Genomic DNA, 22262 nt, shown 5'->3' with positions numbered 1-22262 from the left:
TTCTGACGTTTTAAAAAACCCATCCTATTTTTCCTTTCTTTTTTAACCTTTTTGAATCCAGATTCAAATTTCCGAAATTTGTCCCGTTCCCTTGACATTCCTATAATCGCAATTCTACAAATCTGCACGCACTATTATGTCAAACATGAATGACTTGAAATTTGTTGACACTTCGGCATGGTTGTAAAATCTGGAAAAGTTCTTTCTCTGGGATGGTTTGAGAGGCAATATAAATAAAGTAGGCCTACTCATATCTTCAGATCTTTACATCCAGTTCATCTGCGGGGGCAATATGCTGACCCAAGGTCCTTTGACCTGCACACCGCCTGCCCTGAGAGACCTGTTTTTCGAAATGGATGGAGTTGTAAAGTTTCATATCAGAGGGGGGAAGGCCGCTGAAGAAAGCACAGTACACCCCTGATTAGAAAGTGAAATAATCTTGTGTAATTTTTGTTGTTGAATTCATGTGTTCCTTATGATTTATTTTTGTAGGATACTCATTAAATATCTGTTTGAGAAAAATACTGTCGTCAAGTACAGTAAAGTGCAATTTAAAAAAAAACTGATATTGTTTTACATGTTTCCTTCCAACAAGACGTTGAGAAAAATTATTGAGAAGGCAAATTTGATGTGGCAAATTTCAAATTTGCCGTTCAATTTTTAACGAGAGTGCTATACAAGCACTATTTACAATCTGAAGTGCTTGGAATATCACCAAATAAGGACTAAAGATTGACGCCAATCCTGTGCTGCAATTGTTTGCCTAAAAAATCGGGAAATTACTATACATGCAGAAAAGGTCAAATGAAAACACAATGATGATAATTTATTGCAAACTGAGGTTTGCGTAAATGCTGCAGTCACATTTCAGTGCATAAAAGTGACAGGCAAATTATTGATTGTGCCAGCAATGGGCCTGCTCTCAAACTATATTTATGCCTACTTTTCTTATTTTAAGTCACTTTTCTGCCTCTTTAGTTAAATCTTAACAACGAGCATGAATGAAGCTTATAAAAATTGAAGAAGGGACATTCACAAAGGAACATCCAAGCCCACACCAAGATTAGAGTGAGCGGATTTGTGAGAATTAGATATTTTTTAATAGTAGGAATTTAAAAAATGGATGATTGGAGTGAAATAAATTAACTGAACGTATCTATAATTTCGAAATTCTTCACGACAGTATTGCTGGTACAAATAACTCCGTGGCGCAAGAGCCGTCTTAGGGGCACAGCCTGCCAATCAACTTTTCTTTGGGTGACCCGTGGTACCGCATTGAATCCCATCGCCACAGTTTTCTTGCTTTTCGAGACTGGAGTCGCTATTGCCGTTTCAAATGGTGCTGGGTTAATACCGAAATGTTGAGTGTTCGTACTGGGAATCGAACCTGGGCGGGCCACTTGCACCAAACTAGACCGCTAACCAGTAGACTTCGTGGAAGCCCTCTTCACAGTAATAGGTACGATTCATTTAATTTCTTTAATATAAAATAACTTTCCCCTAATTTCATCTAACCACCATTCATCATCGTCGCCACGATCAGGCCAAAAAACAGAAATGCAATGTTTATCCTTTGGGTGCCTATTTGCTTACTTGATTCAGAGGTTTTTGATGACTATAAATCTGCACCCTACTCATTATTCTCGAAAACAAGAGCGTTGTGTGCTTTGCACTAATAAGAGTATCAGACACTCAGTAGACGGTTTCATCTTGACGTCAAGGTGGTGAGTCAAAGACACCCAGCTGCAGTTGTAAACACTAGGAGTTGTAGTAAAGAGCCCAGCAAACCTTCAAATCTTTGATGCCGACTCTTCTTTTCGTCTTTTCGCGGAGCGGCACACCCTCAAATTTGTTGGGCCTCAGTTTCCAGACAAATAACCATTTTAAGATAGTCGAACATTAGGCAGGAAATCAGGGAAAGTTGGAGTCACAAATGGGTCGTTGTTTCTTGTCGGCCAATTTTCACTGGTGGCTTGACAAGAAAAAAGGACAGAGTTGTCCGTTACCAGAAATACAACTTTATTATGATGCAATTTTTCTTTTCACAATAATTATGTTTTTCTTCCTTCTGTTAGAGTGCAATCGCACTTGCACAAAAAATGAGCAAATAACTGATTTGGAACGCGAGGCCCTGTGCAGTGGCACACGTCGCACACCTGTAATGGCAGCCCTGATGGAGGCCATGTAGAAAACTGAAAACTGTACCAAACTGGTAGTAGTGTATAAATACAAAAACTCCCACCTTTGTCTTTTGTATACAATTTTTCAGGTAATTACATTTCACTAAAAAAAGGTCACATCCATTTTATTTTATCCATACGCAAATGGATCACCCTGTACAATGTATAATTTTAATTGTTTTTTTGTTGTGTTTTTTTCAGATGAATACCTTGCTTACAATGTGGGGTTTATTCCAAGCAAATTTTACATAGTGTTTGGAGAGAAAGATTTCAATGGGTTTCTCTGGGAAGCATTGGAAAGCACTCTCTTTGTTTCTGCTATTTCAGTGGTAAGCGAGTTTTTCATTATTTAATAGGGATGAACCAACATGAAATTATTGCAGATACTGATAAAGTACCGACGTAAATATTGGTACCAATACTGATATTCAATATTCTATTGATATGATATAAAATTACAAATGCTGCTGGAAGTACATAAATGATTCATTAACATCCTTAATTAATGTACATGACATCACAGCAGTGGGTTCCTTTGAGAAAGGATCTGTACATTTAGACATTTGCTTTGCAAAAGTATGGTATATTAGTTATGTGTATATCCATAAAAATAGCAAGAAAATGGCAGAAGTGTGCACTAAATTACAGGCTGTTTGTATTGGTAATTTTACCAGTATACCTATATTGACGATACCAAGAGAGAGAACTTAATCTGTCCCATCACTTACATTTAGTATTCATTCTCATTGTAAGTTAAACATCTCAAATTCAAGAACTAGTTGAACCATATTTTTTCAGCAACGGCTGACCCCATTTCAGTTTATAATATTGCAGATATTCTTATTTATTCGTAAACAATATCGATATAATTGAATAATGTAAGAACTAGAGTTCTTTTCATTAGTCTAAGGATTAATATGAGGTACATGCTGAAACTAATGATCAGGAAAACGTAGAAATAATTTTCTTATCTGTTTCTTTAAATTTCCATCACCAAAGAGGTCCACTTCATTCATTGATCTTCCCTTCCTTAAGACTGTGACACAGTATCCTCACATTTTCTTCATTCATGAAACCTTCCTTAGGTTAGCATTGCTTCAGAGGTGGCAACATTGTCTATTTTCATGTTCATTGTAAAGAAACACAGTGAAATTAACAGCTTTCTTTCTCTCCCCCTCCCTCTCCCTCACCTCCCCTTTCACTTTGTGCCAATGCCTCCCTGATGGCGCAGAGGTAGCATAGTCACCTTGTAATCATGGGGTCCCGGGTTCGATACCCGGTGGAGGTACATAGTGGTTCGGATTCCACTTTAAACTGTAGGTCCATTCCCAATTAGCCTTTCTGTGCATAAAGTGGACTTAAAACAACAATTCAATCAATCAATCACTTTGTGCCAAGCTAATGACTAGATTGCCATATATTTAAAGTAAAGTATTTCATTACAACTATGCAACTACCTGTTTTTTTTGCTTACGCTTTACACTTTCCATGGAATTAAAATATTAAAGATAACAATTTGGCAGGTAAAAGGTAAAGTGTTCCCCTGTGCATAGCACCACGCCATGAAGGCGTATAGGGGGTGTGGGGGTAACGCCCCCACACTTTCTTGATCCGGTCGTGACTGGGGGTGATGTGATCAGCATCACGCCCCTGACCGCCTTTACCCCCCAGGGTTTCCCCCAGGTACCCATGTTATTCGACGCAGTATATTATTTTGTATAATTCCCTGGATGTTTGGACTCCATGAAAGCATCATTCTGCATTCTGGATTGCCATAAATGTATTAACTGGTATGGATAATTTACTTTTTACATTATAACAATGGAGCTAAGAGATATTTTTACTTTGCAAAATTTAAAATTTCAACATCAGGTGATTTTCATCTTTTGGCTGCTTTCAGGTTAAAAGTGTCCGATGGTTTGTGCAGCAGGAGTTGAACATATCATGGCGGCAGATAATAAGTCGGAGCTTACATCGCCTGTATTTTGCTCACATACATTATTACCAACTTAACGTTCTTGATTTAAAAATTGACAATCCGTAGGTATATTTTATTTCAGTTTCATTATCATTAGTGTTAGGTTCTCAGGAGGTAGTTACAATTTTTTAGAAAGCTGTCTTTCTAGTGATGGTTATTTAATTCAGTTTTTGCCGTAAGCACTAAAATATTATTCTCTTCATTTTTTTTTTTAAAGAAGTGCAATTAAGTTGTTAGACAAGGTGTGTTATGCTTTTCGGAAAGTAAGTTCCATTGGGTTTTTTCTTTTTATAAGGCACATATATTTGTCTCAGTTTCTTTTGTGGTCACTTCGTGTACCATAAACTAATTTTCACATAAGGTTACATTTAATCATTTCTGGTCTCCCCGATAGCGTAGTGGTAACATCGTTGCCTTGTGATCAAGAGGTCCCAGGTTTGATACCTGGTGGAGGCACATTGCACAGTGGTTTGGATCCCACTTTGAACTGTAGGTCTAGTCCCGATTATCCTATCTGTGCCACTTTGAACTGTAGGTCTAGTCCCGATTAGCCTATCTGTGAATAAAGTGGATTTAAAACCAAACTCAAATAAACAGACATTTTGATCAGAATATTTTAGCATCATATCAACCCATGGAGTTTAAAACAGCAACCAAGACAGTCACAACGTACCTTTGTTTGTTGGTAGTCCTAATTTTTTTAATTGACTTTGATCCTTCTTCAGGGATGGAAGAGTAAAAATACAAAATGTGGTAATAATGGTTAAAAAGACTTAAGCTAGGTTAAAAGGTGGTCCCATTATCATGACAGTGAATGGTCCAGGATCCAAAAATTGAGACTATCAACAAAACAAAAGTATGTGTTGTGACTTACCATAATTGTTTGTATGTTGTTGACGATACATGGTATAAAATGTCACTTTTTTTACTGTGTAGTTGGTTAACTAAACAACAGATTAAAACTGATTGCAAAATATTTCTATGAACATTATCTTTGAAATATACTGTTTATAAGGCTCTGCTTTTACTTTTATTAATCGAATAAAGGTAATAGTAGTTCACATATTCTGATACAGTAATCCCGAAGAAAAGTGCAGGAGTTATCTGCTTTAAATATCTTGTAAATAGTGGAACGAACATCTTGTGAAATGGTACAATCCATTAATTACAGTGGAACCCCAGTTTTGCATCTTCCTGCATTTTAAGATTTTTTATCGTGGTTCCCTGAAAAACAAGTCCAATGAATGAACCGCATTCATATTTTTGATTGTTGGCTTCTTGTTGCTCTGGTTTAATATTTAAAATTGTTACCCTTTCCATTTCTGTGTTCACCTTTTTTGTGTGTTGTAGAGGTACACTTCATGCCCATTAAGAAGAAACTATCTTCATTTTTCTCCCAATCTTATCTAAATGTGAGGTGGCAAGTGTCCCATCACTTAAGACAGAATGTTGCTGAGAGGGGCCTTCCCTATGGAGCAGTGGTAACATTGTCACCATGTAATCAAAAGGTTCTGGGTTCAATACCTGGTGGAGGCCCATAGTGGTTCAGATGCCACTTTAAACTGTAGGTCCAGTCCCAATTAATCTTTCTGTGCACAAAGTGAACTTAAAATCAAAACTCAATGTTGCAGATTCCTGTAAGGAGGGCACCCTTAAATAGGCATGTGGCTCATTTAATTTGAATCTGCACAATTTTTTCGAATACACACAAACGAGTGGCAACAATGACATCATAGCCCCAAGTTACTTTTTTTTTGGTCATCCTTTTGGAACATATGGGATATGGGGCGAGGAATGGTTGACCTTTTCTGATCTTTACCAATTTAACACTGAGAGCTAAATAGAAGTGATAATCGGACTTTATGCCCTAGTTCAGTTTCATATTCAGCACTGTAAGTCAGTAGCCCTCAATGCCTGTGTAGTAATAAATGTTGTAATTGAATTGTATTTGATATGTTTTCAGAGACCAACGGATAACACAAGATGTAGAGAAACTGTGCTCAACATACAGCGATGTTTTCACAGAAGTTATTGTTGTGCCCTTTGTCATTGCATACTATTCATATGAAGCATACAGCAAGTAAGTACAAAGGATCTTACTGATTTACATTACACATAAATTTATGAATAGTAAATGTCCTAAATGTGAATGTACACATAAATTTATGAATAGTAAATGTCCTAAATGTGAATGTAAACCAGCACAAATGTTACTTATTTATTATATATCAGTTTAGACTTCTTAAAACAGATTGCTAAGCCTTCTTCCAGCAATTTATACACGATAATTTACAAGCTGTTAAAATGAAAGACTTAAAACAAATTGAAGACATTAAATTGAAATTAAATTTAAAATGACATATGATGAGAGAGCCTGAACATTACAGTATTAAATTATTCTGCTTCACATTATGCATTATAAATCATTGTAAGGTACTTTGAAAACCCATGGTATTCTTGCTACTAAAGTGACACATCAATTTCCATAGGTTAGGTGCTTGGAATCTATCACTAAAATATTCTCCACAAAAGATATAATACATATTTCTCTCAACCTGAACCTCACTTCCATGTAGTACACCCTGAATTGCATTTCTGCATTTTGCAGACTAACGAGGCTCTAGCATTGACTCAGAGCCAGTATTATCAACTGTGGGGCTTAAGTTGTGTTAACCTTGTATTTTTGCGATTGTTCCTTCATCTATTTTATCTTCACCATTTATCCTCATCGTCGCAATTAGCATAAATTAGCAGAAATGTGACCAGGGTTGCTACACGTCTGGAAAATAGGGAAATGTCAGGGAATTTAGCTTGTCAGTGAACTGTCTGGGAATTTTGCTGATAGTCTGGAATGTATGCGCATTTTGTAGTCTACAAGACAAAAAGTTGCAAAATGAACAAGCAGTTCACTTGATTCGGTTCTTGTGATTCCACTTCCCAAAAAAAGATTTCAGTTTAGAAACTTGTTTCTTTCGTTCTTAAGATTCTCAGTCTTGTGCAAATGTATGGTTCCTTCGAATTTCTGTAATAAATTTTCACTTTTATAATACTAGATATTAGAAAGAATATCAAAATGAAACTTGCATTCTAGATATCTGATTGATAACTAAAGTACATTGATAATATGATGTTATCGTGTATTATTTTATATATCTTAGTCTTGTTGGCATTTCCTATAGAATTCCTATATGCAACAAAAATTTCTCCAGATGCTGTGTACTTATAAATGTAAGCAAACAAGCAGCATTTTCTGTGACAATATAAATCCACCAGAAAATGAAAAATTGTTTATGGTTTATGAACTTTTTCTGTTTTTATATTGTGGAGATCTGTTATGGTGAAATAATGTACCTTTGTTACCTTATCCTCAAGGCTAGATGCACATGATTGTAGCACCCAATACATTTGATGCCGATTTTAATTTTACGTTTTACTCTGACTTTTCATGTGTTCTTGTGGGTGTAGAATGAAATTTGCTAAGAAAATAGTTGTGAAAGTGAATATTCATAATAATTAATCGATTATATATTTAATTGAAAAACACAAGGTTCAAAAGCAAAAATCATGATAATAAACATGTCTGGAAAAATTTCATTTTTGGACAGGAAAACCTGGAAATGTCAGGGAATTTCATAATAAAAAAATCATAGCAACCCTGGTGACTAAATCAATCTTTTTTTTTTTTTTTTGGCCTAGTGCAAGCATATGCAAGTTCTAAATTTATTGCCACATCGTGGTGCATAAACTATACTTTTACATCTATAAAAAGAAGTTAAAAATTGTGCATGAATTAAAGGCTATTTATGGAAATATGACGTCAAAACCTACACTTTGTTAATACCATCTGTCCTTCGTCAGTATTTTCTGCATTCTTGCTTGTGCTTTATGGACTCCCCTCCTCCACCCACTCTGCATAGTTAATCTCTGTGTGGTCTTGATTGATTTATATGTCTATTAATAGTTGATAGGTATCACTTTTTACAGGTCAGGATGGATTGGACCAACTGGAATATATGTGTATTTTGTGTTGGCCACAATTGTAAACAAAATCCTGATGTCTCCAGTGGCTTATTGGGTAGCTAAACAAGAACAAATGGAGGGAGATTTCAGGTAAGTCATACTCTTTTTATCACTATTAACTCAGGACTTGAAATGGTTAACTGGAAGACATTTGTGTAAATTTTACTAATTGAGAAGTAGTGTAACGCATGTAACACATTACCGAAATTCCATGAGTAATTGTAATTGTATTTATTTACTTTGCATTACCTTAAATTCATAAAAGGAAGGTTTGTTTGCAAGGGTGAAACATGATTTGTTGTGTTTTTGACTTCTGCATATGATACTGAAAAAAATACGGAATTTTGATTTCTATCCTTCCACAGCAGTAGTTTGAACCGAATAATAATAGTGTGACATGGTTTAGACAAAGTGCAAGAGATCTCCTTTGTCAGGAATGAAAAACTTTATTCCATGGTTATCACATAGTCATGCACAGGAACAGCACCTTGAAAAATATAAATCGTTCATTAACCTCCTTCATTAATTATTAGTTGCAACCAGGTGTCTGTACCAGATGTACTAAATGGATAATATGCAAGAAGCAGGCTCTGGCTACAGGTGATTGTTTTTACAGATTGGAGTCCTGGTCGAAACTGCATTTTTTTTTCTTTAATTACCGGGTGTATCATAAGAGAGTAAACAACTTTTAGAATTTATTTCGACTAAACTATATGGAATACAACAATGATATTTTTTATGTATCAGTCAGTAACACTTCAAGTTTCTATAAATGGCTACAAATGTCTTCAAATGTTCAATGCAGCTTCCTCCACTTATGTGACACACGTACCATTGAAATTAGAGTTCTTGCTTAACACCCTCCAAACTGTGGAATGAGAAGCATCACCCAATTCTCTCCTTCCTCTCCTTGTTGATTTTTGTGGACTATGTTGGAACAATTCCCGCATACCATCAACATTGTCTTCCTGTGTGTTTCTTTTCACACAAACAAACAAATTTCAATGAAAGATTTGTGCCACTGGTAAACTGATCATCTTGTTGGCACCGGTTTCTTGTAGGTAGTACAGAACCATCGCTGTACAGTTGTTGCGGACTTAGTTTCATGAAACTTTAAGACACAGCCTGCTTTTTCTGGACCTGTGAAAGTCCCCATTTAATGAATACTACACTAGTGCCACAATGACCGTGCCTACAAAAGTCTTGCGCACGAAAACAAAACTTGAAGATTTTCTCATTGTTGTTTCAAATATTTTTTTAACAATAAACCTGATAAGTTGTTTACTCTATTATGATTCATGCTGTATATAAAATGACATTTCAGTGTTAAAATGATAACAATCAATTTTCTGGCAAAGGAGCAGAAGCAAGGAATCAAGTGAAACAGCCTGGCTTGATATTTCACTTTGTAGGGCAATGGCACAATTTGCCTGAGACCCATGTTTGAGTAAGTATGTTTCCTTACATATCGATCCAAAGTATTCAGTATATACTGTGTGTAAAGCAAGTAGATCTTTCGTTGCAGGTTCTGCCACATGCAGATAAGGGTGAACTCTGAATCCATGGCTTTCCATGGCTCCACGCAGCTCGAGTGCTCAAAGACCAACGGCAAACTGGATGATCTGATGGTGACCCAGCAACATCTTTACAACAGGCAATTTATTCTCAACGTGGCCATAAACCTATTTGATTACCTGGGGAGCATCTTAAGCTACTTCCTTCTGGCTTTTCCACTTTTTGGAGGCATTTACGAAGATCTCTCGCCATCAGATCTCAGTGCTCTTATTAGCCAGGTGAGTCCATGCTTTCCTTTTTTTTTCACTTGTGTAAATCATATATTATCTTTGGCTGATTGGCAGCAATCACATGAGGAATCAGCAATTCTTTTGGCAAAGTAATACAATCAGTATCTTATTTTTTCAGTGACATTTTGGTTTTCAAATTGATACTCCCACTGACCTGGAAATTTTTGAAAAATCAATATCAACCTATGAATTGGAAAATTTTGAAAATATGTCCAAGAACCTGGAAAAGTCAGGGCAAATCTAATTTGGAAATGAACGTAAATTGCATTTCTTGTGAACTACTTTCTTGATTCGAGATCATCATCCTTCGCAGTTTCCTGCCTCTGACTGAGTTAGCATAGAAGTCAATCCTCCATTTTTTCCTGGTCTTCCACCACTCCTCTCTTTCCATGGTGTTCCAATCTTGTCCTCTTCTCCTAACACACTCCGCTATCTGCTCTTTCCACAGACATCTTGGTCTCACCCTTGGCCTTATTCCCAGTCATTGTGCATTGTAAGCTCTTACCGGTAGTCTTTCTGCATCCATCCTCTTCATGTGTCTGATCCATCTCATCTGTGCCTGATCTATCCTGTCCTGAAACTTCACCACCCGCACTGTCTGTCGGATCTCCTCATTCCTTATTCTATCCCTTCTATTCTTCCCCAATAAACTACTTAAAAATTTCATCTCCACTGCCTGCATCTTTCTTTTGTCTCTCTGTCATTGTCCAAGTCTCTGTTCCATACGTAATTATTGGCACGTAGTATGTGTTATATATTACCTTCTTGCATTTCATAGGTACATCCCTGTGCCATATTAATCAGGGTTGTTAAAGATCCAGGAATTTTAAATCAATTCAATTCCGGTTTAGGAGAAAAAATCAGCTAGCGTAAATGGGTTCTGGACCGTAAAGAACCTTTTTATCTGTACAGTATTTGAATTTGGTCCAGGAACTTTTTTTCCAGCTCGATGTAAGTAAGGTCCGGGAACCTTTTTTTCCGGCTGAATTTAAATACGATTCAGGAACATTTATTCTGGCTGAATTTAAATACAGTCTGTTCTCGATTCTATGGCCCTCTCGAAGTAACATGGGAACCGTGAAAAATTTGGAAAAAAAATTGAAAAATTGAAGGAAATTGGCTGAAAAGTACTCATTTTATTCGCACTCATTCCCTTCACGAGCGCTCTACTGCTCGTAAGAGTCTGATCTAAAAATAGACACCACCACACCATGCTTGAGTGATATCCAATTACACTTGGCCTCTGCCATCCCCTCCCCCAAATGTGCCAATGTTACCTTGCACCCGACTGCCTCTACCAATCACATCAGGATTGTTTTGCCATTGTGATTTCACTTGCTGTTGAATATGCGAGAAGAGAAGATCGAATGTGCTTGGATGTTATTTTAAATCGACCTTGACTTGTTTCCTGACCTAAGAGCTGCAGACAACTCGCACGGGGGGTTCAGCAGGTTCCCATGAGTGAGCTACTCTTGACCTTGTAGCCGAAAACGTGTTCTTTGTTCCCTGTAACACTTCATAATAAAGCGAAAATGTTAGAGATAATCAAAGCCACATAGACCAACTAAAGATAGTCAACCCACTTAATGCGTTGTCATCCAGGTTTCTGCAAAAGTTTACTTCGATCTTACGTGCATCATAACTCCACAGTTTCCCACTTCATACGTTTTCCTAACTGTGCCGATGTCATAATATTTGCCAAGAAAGTGTCCTGTTGGCTGAGTGACTTCTCCCTCTTTCCCTGTCAGCAAAAGTGAAGGTGATGTAGATTTTTTCAGCCACGATTGTCTTGCTCGTGTGTGCAAGATTACAAGAGAGGGTGGAAGTGGACCCCTCCTCCTTTCCTTTGACGTCTAAAATGGAGCAACCAGTTCTGGATACATTCTTGAGAATTAACAAAGACCATACGACAAATAAAAAAAAAAAGTGACCTTCATCCCTTCCCAGCTCATTCTCAGCCACTGGTGTACAGGGCAATTTGCTAATTGCAGAATTCATGTCTTCATAGTAAAACATTAAGCAAGGATCATTCGCTTGCGGGTAAAAGCAATGACTCATCCAGCACGAAGAAAAGAGGTATTGTTTTGAATCTTGCAAAACTGTTTTCATTTGGATAATGAAATTCAATCTCCAGAAAGAAAAACAAAAGTTAAAACAACTTCATGTTCTGCACCTTCTGATAAGCAAAACTGTAAATTTTATTTTACACCTGACACAAGAATAAACTTATTGAACATCAGAGCAGTGTTGGAAGGAAATGCAATCACCGCTTTTCTTCAGAACCATTCATGTGGAAAAAAAAAAAGTGCTCCATAGAAATGGACCCTGAGACTGACAAGGGGAAAACTTTTGGAGGAGTGGGTGTTTGACATCGAGAATACTCCTAAATCCAACATTAAATCGTCGATTAACATGAGAGTAAATAACGAGCTCCCATTTTCATATCTGAAAATGCGCAGGTTTCATAAAGCTTGTTTTGAGTTAATATTATGCTGATGGGCTAATTGGGACTAAATATACAGTTTAAAATGCGAGTTTCCTTTTTCAGGCTGGATTACAATGCAAGTCGTGGAAGAGTTTGGACTACTTCCTGGAATGGGGGAGGTGGATGAATATGAAATTGACTGAAGCAAAAAAAAAGTGACTTTTGTGAATTTTTTTACCATGTATTTTACAGCCGAACTAGAACTAAATTTACAGCCCTGCTTTTTTTTTGCTTTTTTTGCCTGGTGCCTAGAAAGGTTGTGTTGTCTCCTGAGAGATCTTATCTTACCAGTTAATCCTGTAACAGACAATGCTCTAATAGACCCGTATAAAATCCAACATTCATTCTGCCCGATATCTCCCGATTTTTGCTGGCGCCAGTGTGACTGGTGTCAAGGTTCTTAGAGTTTCACTTGCAATAAATGAGATTGTTTTCCTTTCCGTAGGTCTCTGGGTGCAAACGGGTTTCTCATGAACTAGAACTAAGAATTTTGTGGAAGAGCAACAACTGTGCACAATTAAAAGAAAATAACATTATTTAAAATCCTTTTTTGTGAAAACATTTTCATGTTCTATTTTCCTTCTCACAACACGCATCCTGTGCATAACAGGTTGTATAACTACCAGGATAAATGGTGTTACTGTCTCCTAGGAATCTTCGTGTCAGTTTGAGCTCCGTTTATGCTCAAAATTGGTGCAAATTCCAATAACGACCTTTTCGAAATAACGACCCTTTCCCGGGAACTGTAAAAGGTCATTGTATAGAGACTTGACTGTACGGTCTAGGAACCTTTTTTTTTAATCAATTTAAATTTGGTCCAGGAACTTTTTTTCCGAACCAGTTTAAATATGGTTCTAGTTCCATATTGAAATGAAACAATACACAACTTGGATCTAATTTTAAATTGTGCGAAAAGAACGGTCCTGGTCCTATCGAAGAACCTAATAGAATATATGGGTTCTTGGACCTTCAACAACCCTGCAACTCCTTACGGACCTGACAAAAAGTAATTATCCACTTGTGAGCATGAAAGACTAATCCAGGTGCTGGCTGTCTCGAGAATCTAAGTAAAAAGGCCATGCATAACAGTAGAAATGGGTGTAACTCAAACGCTGCAGTCACGTTACCCCTCTCCTGTAGCCCCATTTTCTCACGCATGTTCCTTTCCTTGGATGAGACCTCTTAAGTCACTACTTGCGCAGAGACTCGTTTTCATTCACTTGCTTCTTACCTTCGTTGAAAAGAAAGTTTCAAAAGCCTTCCATTGTGCCGAAATGTAATGCTTAGGGCAACCAAGTGATGAACAAAACTTTAGGGACACGACAGGGATGGCGGCAGCACCGGAAAAGTTTGGCAATGAACAGCTGCATTTGCTAACATCTGTGAACCTGGCCCCACTACATAGAGCACTAACGAATCTAATAGTGCCAATTGTTAGTGCTTCGTTAGTGTTCTATGTGAGAGGGGGGGGGGGTCATGTTCACGGAAGTGAGAGCAACAGCATTGAGATTTCTCCCCTGTGCTAAGTATTCTACAACCGCAGTGTGACTTTCCAGTGTAAACATACTCACGGACCTTTTAAGAAGGCAACTTTTAATCAGTCAACCATGGTCCAGGAGTTGTAAATAAATTCAATCCCAGACTGGGAGAGAAAACAGCAAACTTAAATGAGTTCTAGACAGAATAGAACCTTTTCATATTTAAAGCATTTCAGTTCGGTCCAGGAACCTTTTTTCTGGATAATTTAAATTTGGTCCAGGAACCTTTTTTCCTGGATCAGTTTAAATACGGCTCGGGAACCTGTTTTTGGGGTCAAATAAAATGTGGTCCAGGAACCTTTTTTCAATTAAACAATATGCAACTCTGACTGAATTTAAATTGTGCGTGAAAAAAGGATTCTGGTCCTGCAGCGGAGCCCAATAGAACCCATTATAATTTATGCGTTCCTGGACCTTTAACAACCCTGATATTAATCTTCGAATGCTTTAATATAGTCCACCACCCATTTGTCCTCTTCTGTTTGCCTCCTCATCTATTCTTCCACTTCTGTCAATTATGCTTCCTAGATATTTGAAGCTCTCCACTACCCTCAGTTCTTTCATGTCCATCTTTATTCTTGGTTCATTTCTGGCTCTGTTTCTTGTTATTAGCACCTTGCTCTTTTCTGCACTGAATTTCATTCCTGCTCTTCTGATTTCCTCATTCCAACTATCAAGTTGTCTCTGTACTTCTTCTTCCGTGTTTCCCCATATTACTAAGTCTTCAGCGAACAACAGGACCTAATGTCTTCTTCCCCACCTCTTCATTTGAGATATTGATGTAAATATATTTTTGTTGTTTTAGTTTATTTTCAAGAATGTTAAATAAACATTATTCTCTTGAATAGCAAATGCAGTTTAACTCTGTACAGATGTACAACTATAGCAAATATCCATTGTTTTTTTGATTTTATCTCTTCAGTGCATATATAATCATTACAAATCATTTATATTTTTCTCATGTACAATGAGTTGAGAGTTGCAGTTGTTCAGGTGGTAGGGCATCTGACTGCTCTGTTCCAGTCCCCAGGGTGAATGATCTGTGGTGGGAAGGTTTCCTACCATCTAATTGCACACACAGCCTCTCATTTTGTTGCAACCCTGAGGGATAAAGGTGAACTACAGTGTTGATTACATCTTCTCCACACCCCCCTACATGCCTTCTTGCAGTGGCATATGCTGGTTTTAACTAGTGGGTAATCTCAGACACTTGATTCATCCCCCCACTCCTGAATTCTCCCTGCAAATTTACCTCAACATCCATACAGGATTTATGAATATATGTGTGAAAAATTTTCCCTTATTGTCGCGACCACTGTCGAACAATTGTTGTGATTGCAGTTAATCTACGTTTAGAATTTCAAATAATAAAACAAGAAAGTATAATAAACCTATAAGAAAGAAACCTGTAACAGAGAATATGAATGGAATGCAGTAGTGAAATAATAACCCTCAATATTAATTGAAGTGTAAAATTCAAGTTACCCCAGTACCCATTTACTCGTGCATTCCCAATTTTTGTTTTTATACATGGAAGTTTAAGTTCAAGACCGGTGGTACAAGAGATGCTACTGGCCTACCTGCATTAACTATTTGCAATTTCTCCGGAAAAGATCCTGTTCCAAATATTTTCACACGCAAATATTGTATTTTTTCCATTGCCTTTAACTTCAGTAAACACAACACTAGCACAAATACTAAACCATTAACAGCTAAACAAATATTACATTTTCGAATCGCTAATAGGAACAACAGCACAAAGCCACCTACAACACACATTCAATTCCCTGTGCCAATCTTCTATTGTGGTTCCTTCCTGCTTGACTCAGAATTAAATTCCCTATGGATGCTGAAAAATTCCCTTTCCCAGCTTTATATTCCCTGCGATGCGTGAGGTTCTATAAGTTGGAATCATTGATTTTTTTGGTTTATATATTTTACATTCATACATCTTTTATCTTTACGATCATTATTAATCTAAAGAGGGGGGAAAGCAACTTAAATTAACTAATATATGTGTACTTATATATATATAATTTATTTCTGATAGCTTTTCCTTTTAAAACTTGTTCATTTCTGTGAAAGAAGTACTCTCATTGGTTTTGAAGGCTACAAAGAGAAAGTAATCACACATTTTAAAATACAAAAATGAAAAAAGTAAGCATATAAATAGTTTAATTACTTCATTAATCGATTGATTAAATTGTTATTTGACGTAGCTTTTCTGCCACTTTTGGCTAATCACTACGAGTGATGATATGAAATTGATGAAGGGACATTTACAAAGAACACCCATGCCCAGGCCGGTATTCGAACCCTAGAGCTCTGGCATCATAGGGAGCTGTGGTAACCACTCCACAGAGGTCGGTGTAATTTCTTGAATTTGTAGTTAAAATTTTAATTTATTTAATTACCTTCATCTTCAATATTAAAGTTTTTTTTGTTTTTTTTTTCCTTTGACAATATCTGTTGAAATAGCAGAGATCAGATAGACAGAAGCAAACGTAAAATTAGAATTAACATAGAATTGGTTCGCAAATGTTGTTCTGTTTCTTGTGCACTTTCAGATCTATTTTCTCTACTTCCCTTTTCAGTACGTAATTTGTGAACCCAGAATTCTGTTTCCTGAGAAATTTCCCTGTCGTAAACAACAGAGCTCCTAGGATACAAAGGCCATCGGGGAAAATGGCAGAAGAGGGTGCCAGCCGAGGGAATTGTAAAGGCTCTGGGGTGGAGAGTCTGACTGATGGAATCTCTCCAGAAGGAGGTTACCCTTGCCAAGGAATCACCGTGCCTGAGAAGCAGTGTTTCCTTCCCCTCCCTCCCATCAAGGGATTTATAGGGAGCTGGTGGAATCTCACCCTGACATCACCAGATTCCACCAGCTGGAGAAAGTGGTTGAAAGCCTCTCGGACAGTCAGCGGCAAACTGTTGAAAACATTCGCATGCTGGAAGCAAAGAAATATGTGAATCAAAGATTGGTTCGGAAGAATATTGCGAAGAAATAGAAAACAACTTTTTTTTTTAAAATTATAACCAGGTCATCTCTGATTACCTAGATGACCCAGAGTATACGCCGCTGCCTTCTTGGCATGATGCAATGCAGAATGGAGAGCTTTACTTTTGTTACCTTCATATCAAATGTTTTCTGTGAAGAATCCAAGTGTTCGTTTGGTAGCTTATTGTGTGGAGTTTTCAACATAATTCTCAGTACCCAGGTTCCATCCCTCGTTCAGGTGCAGTTTTCACTAACTTTTCAGTAAGTTATTAAAAGTACAAGCCACAAAACGTGGTGAACATATTATCTACGTGAAATTTTGAGTTTCCACGTTGCACAATTGGATGGTCACTTCTTTGTTGAGCAACAACAAACAAACACAACAAAGAAGTGATGCGCTACTATCTCTGCTCCAGGCATCATACCCTTAGTGAATTTAGGCAGTGAGCCTTCGAAATTAATCTGAAATAACTATCCAATTGTGCAATGCGGAATCTCAAAATTTTACATAGGTAATACTGAAACTACATTTACCGCATCCATCATGAAGTGGTGAACGTATGTTTCTTCAATCACTGTTTAATGCTGCTTGTTCTAATTTCAGAATGCCTTTGTCTGCATCTACCTTATATCTGCATTCAGCAGATTTGTTGACATCTCTGGGAAGGTGTCCATGGTGGCAGGAGTCACCCACAGAGTTGTCCAGCTGATAGAGCGTCTTCTGCTGCTGGAAGACACATGGAGCAGCCAGTCTGAGGAGGGGTTGGCACTGACCACAACAATCAACAAACCTCCGTATGGCAGCCAGGGAGAGTCTTCCCCTACTAGCAGTACTGAACAAGAGACTCCTCTTGAAATGTCAAAGAAATTACATAGGTGAGCAATTTTTTTGAAATATTTAAAGTTCTTGTTACTCCATGCATAAAACACGTACCTGAAGCAAACAAATTACAAAATACCGCCAGGGGTATATCGGATATCAGGTAGCAAACAGTACGAGGTGTGGCTAGAAAAAAACCGGCAAGCACGTCAAGGTCAAGCGGTGCATGAGTGTATAATGTGATATCCTGCCTATCGACTGTGTGATTGCCCAGGGTGCGCAGCACACAGTTCCGCTGTAGCTTGTGGACGAAGTGAACCTTACATCTGTGCTCAGTCGGAAAAATGTTAAGTGTGAAAGTGGAACAGCATATCAATGTAAAATATCTTATGAAACTCTGAAAATCTGCCACAGAAACTTATGGTTTGTTGATGGAAGTGTACGGAGATGAGAGTTTATCATACACGCAAGTGTTTGAGTGGTTTCAAAGGTGTAAAGAGGGACGAGAAGTGATAGCGGACAACTTGCATCCTGGATGGTCTTGCATGCCAAAAACTGAATCAAACATTGCAAATGTTGGTGAATTGATTCGAAAAGATCGTCGCTTGAGTATTCAAGCTATTGCTGAATTCACAGGAATTGACAAAGAAAGTGTTCGTCAGATTTTACACGAAAGTTTCAACATGAACAAAGTGTGTTCGAAATTGGTGCCACGAAACCTGACAGTGGAACAAAAGGACACTCGAGTGAACATTTGTGGTGACATTTTAACAAACATTGAAACAGACCCTACCCTAACCTGTGATGAATCGTGGTTTTTCACCTACGATCCTGAAACCAAGCCCCATCAATGCATTAGAAGAGCCTGAGTTCGCCACGACAAAAGAAAACTTGAATGAGCAAATCAAAATTCAAAGCCATGATGATTGTTTTTTTCGACATCCGTAGGATTGTGTACGTTAATTGGGTACCCGAAGGTCAAACTGTAACCAAAATTATTACATTACGGTGCTGACGACCCTTCATGAGCGTGTAAGAAGATGATTTGTGGAAATGAAGTCACTGATTCTTCATCAGGACAATACTCCTGCCCATATGGCATTGTCAGTCAAGGCTTTTTTGGCCAAGCATGGGATCTGTGTTAGACCATCCACCCTATTTGCTGGATCTTGCTCAGTGTGACTTTTTTTTTTTTATTCCCAAAGGTAAAATTAGCACTGAAAGGAACCAGATTTACGACCGTAGAATCTGTGAAAAGAAAAGCGACTGAGGTCATGAACATGGTTTCAGAAAATGATTTCCAGCACTGCTTTCAGCAATGGAAGATTCGTATGGAGCGGTGTATCGATAGTGCATAGGAGTACTTTGAAGGGGATAATGTTCATATTGTAAAAATAACCAATAAAAGGTTTTGTAACAACAGTCCGGTTTTTTTGTAGCCACACCTCTTATATGTATAGGAGAAACTGGCAGAAGAATTAAGAGTCTGTGAACATTATCGTGACATTAGGAGTGAGTGAGTGATCTGTTAATGGAGGGGGACACTATGAGAGAAACTACTTATAAAATAGTGGCCCCATCATAATATTGTAATTCCATCTTAGTCTTGGCTGCTCTACAGGTTTCTTTCCATCATGTTTCTGGAAAAGATCCCTGTAAACTTTCCTGTTCTCTCCCGTGCCTATTATGTGGCCTGCCTACCAAAGTCTTGATTTAATTATTCTAGTAGTATCAGAGGATGAATATGAATTATCCAGTTCAGATATATTTAACCTTCTCCACTCACATGTCATTTCATCTCATTAGGTAATTTCTCTTACGATTTTATTTTCCAAAATTAATATTTGTTCTTATTTTAGTATAAGGGACAGTGTTTCACGTGCATGCAGAACTACAAGCATAATTATTGTCTTGTATATTTTAACTTTTAGTTTTTTGATATTAGATTAGAGGGTAGAAGTTTTTTTATAAAAGAATAACATACATTTCTGAATTAACTCTGATTTTAATTTTCTTTTTAATATAATTTTTCATTTCTTAACATTACTCCTAAGTACATTTGAATTTAAAAAATGATTCAAATAAATTGTTATATATACACATATATTTAATCATCTTGCACTTGGGTTCGTCCTGTAAACAGTTTTCTTTGTGGTAACTTCTAACCTATCTTCTTTACTGCTTTTAAAAGTATTTTAGTATATTCTTAACTGCATTGACACCATTCCCTAGTTCACATCATCTGCGTATGCTGACAGCTAAGTTGCAACATTTAATTATAGTCAGTTTTTTAATTTTTTCTACCTTCCTGACTGCATATTCTACAGCTAAAAATCAACTTGATAAAGTACCTCCTTGTTTTAACTCATCAAAATTTATCAGACATACTTTTACCCTCACAGATTGTACTTTGTTTCATTAAGGTATACTCTTACTATATTAACTAGGTTTTCTTTAGGTGTTCCAGACTCACCTAAAATGTTACATATATGAAGGGCTCTGGTGTAAAACATGGCAAGTGACATTTTGGTCATTTTTGAGTTACAAAGTAAAATGTGCAATCCTTCAATTTTCAAGTGAAATTGCCATGTCATACAATTTGCATTGGACTCGGCGAAGCCTTCTGAAATTGGTAAACACAACATGAGAACAATTTATCTACAGTATAGCTTCTAATGACCTTTTTTCTTAATGAACTCAGAAATGACCAAAATGTCACTTGCCATGTTTTACACCTGAACCCTTCATATAATTTCTCTCTCTTATAACAGAATCATGTGCTTTTGTTAAGTACCGTAAATAGACATTATGATTATGTTCCCACATTTTTTCAAGTGTGTGCTTAATATGAAATATTTGTTCAGTAGTTCACCACTAATTTCATTAGCATATGAGATTAGTTTCCAAATAATGTTACATAATATTTTATATGATTATTTCTCTTGTAGTCTATGGTTATGTACACATTGCTTGTGTTGAAGAATTATTCCTCTTGTAGTCTACGGTTATTACAAGCATAAAAACACAGTTTTTCATTGTGACATTCCAGGAGAACTCACACTCCTTTCATCAGAATTTTTTGTTATATGACTTTTTAACTGTATCTTTAATCAAACTAAAAATAAATGTCTGATGAAGGGAGTGTGTGTGTTCTCCTGAAACGTCACAACGAAAAACTGTGTTTTTATGCTTGTAATAACCGTAGACTACAAGAGGAATAATTCTACAGCGCAAGCAATGTACATACAAGAAAAATTATTTTATATGATGTTGAGAGAAATTCCATGGTAGTTATTACAATTAATTTTTTATCACCCTTTTTAAACACCGGAACAATAATAGATGGATTTATATACAGGGTGTTCGGCTTATATGTATAACAAAAGAAATTGCCATAAATTCTTTATTTATGAAACTCATTATCCAGATGGAAGAAAGTGGGAATTTTTTTATTTTTAAGTTATGTCCCATAAACCTCAACATGGCTTCCATTGGTGGCACGACAAATATCCAGTCGGTATTCCACCTTCCTCTATGTGTTTTGAAGCATTGTAGGTGTTACATTGTTCACTGCAGCACAAATTAGGTTACATAATTCTGCAAGATCACGCACCGGTGTACAGTACACTTAGTCCTTAACGAATCCCCACAGAAAAAAGTCAAGTGGTGTGAGGTCTGGGGATCTGGGAGGCCACGGAAGAAAAGTTGATCCTCTTCCGATCCATCCATCAGGAAACTGCTCATTCAAAAAATTGCGAACTTCTCTGGCGTAGTGGGGGGGGGGGGGAGCACCATCTTGCAGGAAATTGTTCTGTGAGGGAGTTGAGGCACAGCATACAATTGTAACATATCAAGGTAAGTGTTGCCATTGATCGTGGGCTCAGAGAGAAAGAAAGGGCCAATGATTTTGTTATGGAGAACCCCATACCAAACATTCCATTAGGCGAATCCATCTTGTACTCAATGACGACCCAGGGATTTTCTGACCTCCATATGCAGCAGTTGTGCCTATTCACCTTACCAGATTTGTGGAATGTTGCCTCATCTGAAAAACTAACAGATTCGAGAAATGCATTGTCAGTGTCGATCTTTTCTAACATGTCAATAGCAAACTTTTGTCGCACTTTTCTGTCATTCGGCAAAATCTTCTGATGGAGTTGCATCTTATATGCCCGTAGGTGCAATCATTTGTGAAGCACGGTATGCACAGTTGTTGGTGGGATGTTTAGTTGTACACTAGCTTGTCTGATGGATTTGTGCGGACTTCTTTGGAACACCTCTCAGATGTGTTCAACGTTCTCCTCTGACACTTTACGCTTGGCATGCTTACCTGCTTTTGACAGCAGACTTCCAGTCTCTCTAAGTTTTGTCCCATTTGATAATTGAAAGGTAACATGGATCAGCTGTCCTCAGTGGAAAGTTGTACTCACGACGAAAA

General features: G+C 37.3%; 1 protein-coding gene across 4 annotated transcripts in view; it reads left to right on the top strand.

Moving 5' to 3' along the window:
* Positions 1-22262, top strand: part of LOC145985057 (lysosomal cobalamin transporter ABCD4-like) — a 168077-nt gene that overhangs the window by 102072 nt on the left and 43743 nt on the right. For all 4 annotated transcript variants that reach the window (XM_083118590.1, XM_083118589.1, XM_083118592.1 and 1 more), the window contains exons 3-8: positions 2382-2509; positions 4081-4220; positions 6122-6238; positions 8143-8268; positions 9704-9971; positions 17609-17880. In XM_083118590.1, coding sequence (XP_082974716.1) covers positions 2382-2509; positions 4081-4220; positions 6122-6238; positions 8143-8268; positions 9704-9971; positions 17609-17880 — 1051 coding nt within the window. The remainder of the gene's footprint in view (positions 1-2381; positions 2510-4080; positions 4221-6121; positions 6239-8142; positions 8269-9703; positions 9972-17608; positions 17881-22262) is intronic.

Source organism: Lepisma saccharinum, chromosome 3 (genome assembly GCF_977018435.1).
Source record: "Lepisma saccharinum chromosome 3, izLepSacc3.1, whole genome shotgun sequence".
NCBI classification, from domain to species: domain Eukaryota; kingdom Metazoa; phylum Arthropoda; class Insecta; order Zygentoma; family Lepismatidae; genus Lepisma; species Lepisma saccharinum.
This window is presented reverse-complemented; position numbering and strand designations above follow the sequence as displayed.